Source organism: Gouania willdenowi, unplaced genomic scaffold, assembly GCF_900634775.1.
Source record: "Gouania willdenowi unplaced genomic scaffold, fGouWil2.1 scaffold_85_arrow_ctg1, whole genome shotgun sequence".
Classification (NCBI taxonomy): Eukaryota; Metazoa; Chordata; class Actinopteri; order Blenniiformes; family Gobiesocidae; genus Gouania; species Gouania willdenowi.
The window spans coordinates 1,185,308-1,192,807 of record NW_021145250.1 but is presented as its reverse complement, the minus strand read 5'-3'; the positions used below and the strand labels follow the sequence as shown (position 1 = coordinate 1,192,807).

Here is a 7,500-nt window from a genome sequence, read left to right as displayed (position 1 = left end):
AACTAATAAATAACCATTCAAAGGAAACCAAACACTGGTCCTGGACGTACAAAGTCCTGCACGAGGAAGAAATAACCAACAATCATATTAATATGAATAATAAAAATAATAATAATCATTATTATATGAAATATGAATTACAATATGAAACGGCTGCTGCACAGAAATAATGCAACACACAAAAAAACAAACATTCAGCTAACACCTAGCATAGCATATATGTAGCAATATTAGGCTCAGATGGTTCACTTCTGGAATAAAGCATAAACACGTGTACATGCTTGTTTTTTTGAGCATCTGAATCCATTTTTAATAGGATCCACGCTGGTAAACCAATGGTTAATACTCACGATCAATAAATCCAAGATGGCCGCCCTTCCTATCGCCAATTTGGATATTTTGTCATAACTTTGGTTCTATTTGACATAGAAACATAATCTCAGTGGTGAATTATAGGTTTTCAAGGTCAATGAATTCAATAATATATCTTAAAATGTCGGAAATTGTGCTCAGAGCCAGATCCAAGATGGCTGCCATTAGGGTTGGGCATCGTTTGTATTTGAATGATTCTGATTCTGATTCCAATTCTCAATTTCAATTTCAATTCCTGTTCTCGATTCTGATTCTTTGAGTTGTGCAGGTCAACAGGTCACAGATTTCACAAGATAATGTTTTAATTTGAAAAAGCCTTTACACAGTTCATTGTATTAATTCACTTAGTTGATATAGTTTAATTTGGTTGCTGTAATGTAACTAGGATATTCAATTACAAAGGTTTCCAACTGTAACTGTAAAAGTGAAAAATGCTGAAATAAAACTACAAACAAGTTGTCATCAGAATAAAAAACATAGATCTACAGGTAGATGTGAAACTAAATAAAACAAACCCTGGAACAGTCATGTGACAAATCAATCAATAGTTCGGGTCGTACTGTGCTTGTACGACTTGAGGCGACATAAGATGACGGCGGCCCGGACTACAGCCACCACTCTTTAATAAGAGCCTTAAAAGACATGGATATAATGAAAGAGTGGATGGACAGAGACATAAACATACAGACTTTCACATGGACACATTAAACACACACAGATCTCTGTAAAGGCAATAAACAGAACAGGCTTCACCGGACGGCAGACACTAGGACCCAGAGGTGGAGTAAATGCGTCCCTGTACTGCATGTACAGGCTATAATATCACCAGTTTATTATTGTACTAGTTGGTAGAGCTACTGTCTTTACCAGAGAGATAATATTTATTCCTGGTGATTAGGGCCAGGACAACATACATCAACGCAAAATGTGCGCGCTGATGCGTCGTCTGACTAAAACAAAGATGGTGAATAACTAACGCAAACAGCTCCTCCGAGTTTTAAAAGTGCAAGGCAGTGAAGGTATCTGTCCCCGTAACCCTCGTCCTTTATCCCTGGTGTTACTGGACGGCAGAGGAAACTTAATATTATATTATTTGTTAATTTTCCAATTTCACTCTTTTTTTTGTTGGAAAAGCACTTTCTGTATTAGGATTTGAAATTTTGAGTTTAAGATGTGAGCAGCAGTGAATTACTATAAGTTCTTATTATTTTCATGTGAATGAAGAATTAAAAGATACACTTTTATCAGTAAGCTGTGTGTTTACAACATAAATGTTCAATTCTGTTGGTTGATGAATGACACCATGACAGGCTGGCTCCTCCTACCTCTGAATGCATTATTTTGTACTTTTATTTTGGAATTTTGAGGTGAAGAGCAATAAACCTATTGCAATGTTAAGGAATTCATGTGTTTTTTTTTTCATTTTAAATATGTAAATCAAGATGTACGAATTACCTTTAGTCAATTAATGGAGAAATAATCAAATCAAATCAAACTGGAAAAGTGAATTGTTAGATTAATCATTTAAAAAATAATCGTTAATCCCAACCCTACTGGTGAGTGACTGGGACCAGTACCATGTACCAGTACCATGTACCAGTACCAGGGACCAGTACCATGTACCAATACCATGGACCAGTACCAGAGACCAGTACCATGGACCAGTACCATGTACCAGTACCATGTACCAGTACCAGGGACCAGTACCAGGGACCAGTATCAGAGACCAGTACCATGGACCAGTACCATGTACCAGTACCAGGGACCAGTACCAGGGACCAGTACCAGGGACCAGTACCAGGGACCAGTACCTGGGTGAGTTCCCTCCAATGGTTTACTCTCCTGTCCTCCGCTCACGGCGCTGATCATAAAGTGATATTCCTGGGTCGGGTCCACGTCCTCTATCAGTAGCTTAGCCTCATCCTTTAGAACGTCTACAGAACGCCGTTCACCGCCTGGGGAGGAGCCAGGACAGAGGTCAGAGGTCAGAGGTCAGGCTCCTTGGTAACCAATGAATAAATGAATGAATGAATGAACCTGGCTTGGTGCTGTAAACCACTCTGTAACTCTCAAACTCTCCTTTAGGTTCCTTCCACGACACGTGAAGTTTGTCTGGACTCACGAGCTTCACTCGAAACCTACGAGGAGACAAAACTGAGAGAAGAAGAATTCAACACATGAATAACAATCATCCACAATACATACGACAACAATAAAACAAGAAATATAAAACAACTCCAAAAAACACACAAACAATTTCTAAAGTATGAAGTACTGATCTATAGAGCTATCTACATATATAGCTATAGATCTAACTCCCTATATATCTATTAATCTACCTACCCATAGATCTACATACTTATATATCTACCTATCTATAGCTCTAACTGTCTATATATCTATTAATCTACCTACCCATAGATCTACATACTTATATATCTACCTATCTATAGATCTAACTCCCTATATATCTATTAATCTACCTACCCATAGATCTACATACTTATATATCTACCTATCTATAGATCTAACTGTCTATATATCTATTAATCTACCTACCCATAGATCTACATACTCAGATATCTACCTATCTATAGATCTAACTGCCTAGCTGAGTGTTTTCTTTGGTAGAAGCTGGTATTAGAGCAGCTGATATTTGATCACATGACCCTCCCTGTGGTTTCTTTGTTCTTCCTGAAGGTAAGACAGAAACCTGAGACACTACAACAAAAGTCATCAGTCGACCTTTGACCTCTGGCTCATTCAGAGACAGGCTGTGATTGGAGCCGTAATTCTAGAGCGCGCTCAGTAGCAACACAAAGACGTGAGGACACACCCCCAACACATCTGTATGTGAGGACACACCCCCAACACATCTGTATGTGAAGACACACCCCCAACACATCTGTACATGAGGACACACCCCAACCCATCTGTACGTGAAGACACACCCCCAACACATCTGTATGTGAGGACACACCCCCAACACATCTGTACATGAGGACACACCCCAACACATCTGTACGTGAAGACACACCCCCAACACATCTGTATGTGAGGACACACCCCCAACACATCTGTACATGAGGACACACCCCAACACATCTGTACGTGAGGACACATCCCCAACACATCTGTATGTGAGGACACACCCCCAACACGACTGTAGGTGAGGATACGCCCCCAACACGACTGTAGGTGAGGACACGCCTCCAACACGTCTGTATGTGAGGACACGCCCCAACACTTCTTCGGGTGAGGACACGTTTGTATGTGAGGACACGCCCCAACACAACTGTAGGTGAGGACACGCCCCAACACAACTGTAGGTGAGGACACACCCCCAACACAACTGTAGGTGAGGACACGCCCCCAACACAACTGTAGGTGAGGACACGCCCCAACACGACAGGAGGGAAATAATAAATAAACAACACACCAAAATACTAAAAAAACACCAAAATACTAAAAAAACACCAAACAACAGTAAAAATACACAAAGCACCTTAAGATAACACACAAAACTAAAACATAAATACACAAAATGACAACACAAACACACAAAAATATACCTTTTTTATGCAAAAATTTAAATTGAAGAAACTACAGAAAAACAGAAAGATTGGTAACACACCCAACCTGGCAACACAGTGGCGTGAGAGGGGGCGGGGCCTCATTTCTTACCTTGACTCAGCGCGGAGCGAGGAAACTCGCACAGACATAGCAGCAGGCACAGACCAACGGAGACCAACATCCTGAATCCAGCAGTGCACACCTGATGGGGGAGCGAGGCAAAGCGGAGGTCAAGGTAGGACACATCCAATGTCACACACTGTCATAAATGGTTTAGCTCCGCCTCCAGCATCTTCGTTTAATGTTTCCCCTTTGAACTTTTTTGAAAACATTAACAAACACTGGCCTTAGAGCACCCCCTATAGACACAGACATGTATTACATTACATCACTGATGAATGAAGACAAACTGTGGTGGGTTTTTTGGTGGTTTTAAGTAAAAATTTGAGAAATTTGAAGTATTTCAAGCATTTTAAAGCATATAAAGGACTAGACGTTTTTCATCTGACATTCAGGGGAAACTCATACAACAAATAAACGTATAGTAATTGTGTATTTTTGTGTCAATTTTTTGAGACATTTTCTGTTGTTTCATTGCTTTGTATCATTTTGTATATTTTGTGGTTGATTTACTGTTTTTTGAATAATTTTATGTATTTTTGTTGTTGATTGATTGTTTTTTGAGTCATTATGTAATAGCGACTCAGCGTAGATTGCATACCAATGATAAGGAGCATTTACAGGTAAAATTTGAAAAATTTGAAGGTATTCACACATTTTTCAGAATATAAGACGAGACTTTTTTCATCTGACATTCAGGAGCAACTTATACAACAAATAAACTTATAGTAATCATGTTCTTTTGTGTAATTTAGTTTTTTTGTTGCGTTTTGTATCATTTTGTGTAAAGTTTTTTGTTGATTGTTTTGTTTTTTGAGTCATTTTGTGAAATGGCGACTTAGCATAGTTCACATATCCACGATAAGGAGCATTGGGGCGACTGTGGCTCAGTGGGAGAGTGGGTCGTCCAGTAACTGAAGGGTTGGGCGTTGTGTACGCATGTTTGTGTACGCATGTTTGTGTACGCATGTTGGTGGTGGTCAGAGGGGCCATAGGCACACGCTTCTGTCAGTCTGCCCCAGGGCAGCTGTGGCTACATTGTAGCTTACCACTACCGGTATGATTGTGAGTGACTGGTGTGAATGAATAATGGTTTCTGTAACATGTTTTGAGTCTTCTCAAAAAAAGCGCTATATAAATCTAAGCCATTATTATTATTAATTTGCTTTAGTTACATATTTACATAATAATAATAATAATAATAACTGCCATGATGAACATTACCAGTTATAACGGTAACACCAGCATCGTAGCGCTGAGGGACAGATACGCTGACATGGCAAAAAAATAAACAGGTTTTTATTAAAATATTTTAAAAATTTCAAATGAAACCTTATTGAAAGTTTTTTTTATTTTTATTAAATATACATATAAATAATAATAATTAAAAAAAAGATGAGAAGATTTTGGGTTTATAACATGCAAATGTATTGAATATAAACATATTTAATCATATTTATTAGAGGATATACAAATGAAAATATTTTTATTGTTATTATTTTATTTTATTGATTGTATTTATTAATTGTATAAATATAATTGATTTAGTCTCTTATTGGTGTAAGGTTGATCTCTGTGGACAGACATTAATGTTTTTTTATTTAATAATAACGTCTGTTTCTCTCTCTTACAATCTCAACCCTTTCAAAATAAAAGCCCTCTTTTCTTACATTTCCACATCATGACATGTTGATGTCAGAGTTTAAGAACTTTATTATGACCTATTAGTCAGCATTTTACTACAAGTACAAACTTCTACATAGCACCACACACACACACACACACACACACACACACACACACATAGCGTTTCATAGCTGACATTTAGCTTTACACCTGGCCACTAATTTAACATTTTGTTTTAGATGTAATGTTTACATTTAGATTTTAGATTTACGGTAGGTTTCAGATTTAGATTTTAGATTTAGATTTTAGATTTAACATTAACATTTAGATTAAACTGCTTCCTGTAAAGCATCATCATTATTATTATTATTTAGATTTAATCTTTAGATTTACATTAAACATTTATATTTAACGTTTAGCTATAGATTTAACATTTATACTCAACATTTATATTTATATTTAACATTCACATTTATATTTATTTTTCATGTTTGCACATTTTAACAATAATATAAAATATGCTGTTTTACATGAATTTCTATCTGAAATGAAAGAAAAAATGATCTAAATGTAAAGTGAGATAAACTGCTATGAAACAGTGAGTTTTTACATAAAGGTTAGACATACATTAGATGAAGTTACATAAGATCAATAGATGAGTAAAGATTAGTATAAGAGAGACAGACACACGTTTGTAATAAATACACAATTCAATAAATTAATCAATGAAAATCATTTGTATCAGCATCGATTTTTGGCACAAAACACGCACGGACTAATCCACCTTTGTGTGTGTGTGTGTGTGTGTGTGTGTGTGTGTTACCTCTGTGGGTTCCCAGGCTCCTGCGGTGCGTCCTCCTCCTCCGCTGCGCTGATCTGCTCCGTCCTCCGCGGACTCTCCGAGAGACGAGAACCGTGTGAAGTCCCACCCAGCTCCGCTCTGCGCGTTCACAGTCACACGCACCTGCATCGAGCACGTGCGACACCTTTGTTGGATCAAACTAAAGAAGAAGAAGAAGAAGAAGAAGAAGAAGAAGAAGAAGAAGAAGAAGAAGAAGACACTCTTTGTGTTCATTCAAAATAAATATAAGCCACTTATATCACAGGGGGCGGGGCCACGTACATGTGCTAGTATCTGATCAGAGGGTCACATGATCAACATTAATGATCAACGTTAGATTAACGACCAATCAGAGGATTGTTGTTGTTTGGTGTATTTGGATTCATTTTGTGCATTTTTTTCTCAAAACAGCTTATGATCTTAAAATATAAATAAATAAATAAATAAATAAATAAATAAATAAATAAATAAATAAATAAAGCCATGATGACAGTGAAAAACAACAGTGTTAGTGCAGCACACCAGGAGGCGGAGCTTTTATACTCACTCAGATCTGATTGACGTCATAACTTGGTAGTGACCAGTTAATGTGTTGGTAAAGTTTAAAACTATAAAATAACTCTGTTGTTACAGAAAAGACAGTAATGATAGAACTCAGACAGGAAGCTGCTGATACTGTTAATGTGTAATAGAGTGAAATTATTTATGATATTAATCCATTAGATGATAAACAGACAGAGCTCTGCAGTTAAACTTTATTACACACACACGTGTTTCTATTCATATAGATCTATTTATCACACACTGGGATGAGAACACATTGTTTACTGTAGTATGTTCCTGATGATGATGTCAGCCTCACTATAACGTATGAATGAATTAATGACTTAATTGAGTATTGACTATGGCACATGGCACCATGGCAACATGGTGCCATGTGCCATGTTGCCATGGCACCAGAAAGAACT

At 37.3% G+C, this 7,500-nt stretch overlaps 1 protein-coding gene across 1 annotated transcript in view; it reads right to left on the bottom strand.

Moving 5' to 3' along the window:
• The window catches only part of LOC114460908 (secretagogin-like), a 14,625-nt gene extending 7,929 nt beyond the window's left edge, over positions 1 to 6,696 (bottom strand). The window contains exons 1-4 of the mRNA XM_028442778.1: positions 6,515 to 6,696; positions 4,057 to 4,147; positions 2,410 to 2,526; positions 2,184 to 2,327 (exon numbers count right to left, since the gene is read on the bottom strand). Of these exons, the coding sequence (XP_028298579.1) occupies positions 2,184 to 2,327; positions 2,410 to 2,526; positions 4,057 to 4,147; positions 6,515 to 6,661 (499 nt within the window). The 5' untranslated portion in view covers positions 6,662 to 6,696. The remainder of the gene's footprint in view (positions 1 to 2,183; positions 2,328 to 2,409; positions 2,527 to 4,056; positions 4,148 to 6,514) is intronic.
• Between the last annotated feature and the right edge of the window lie 804 nt (positions 6,697 to 7,500).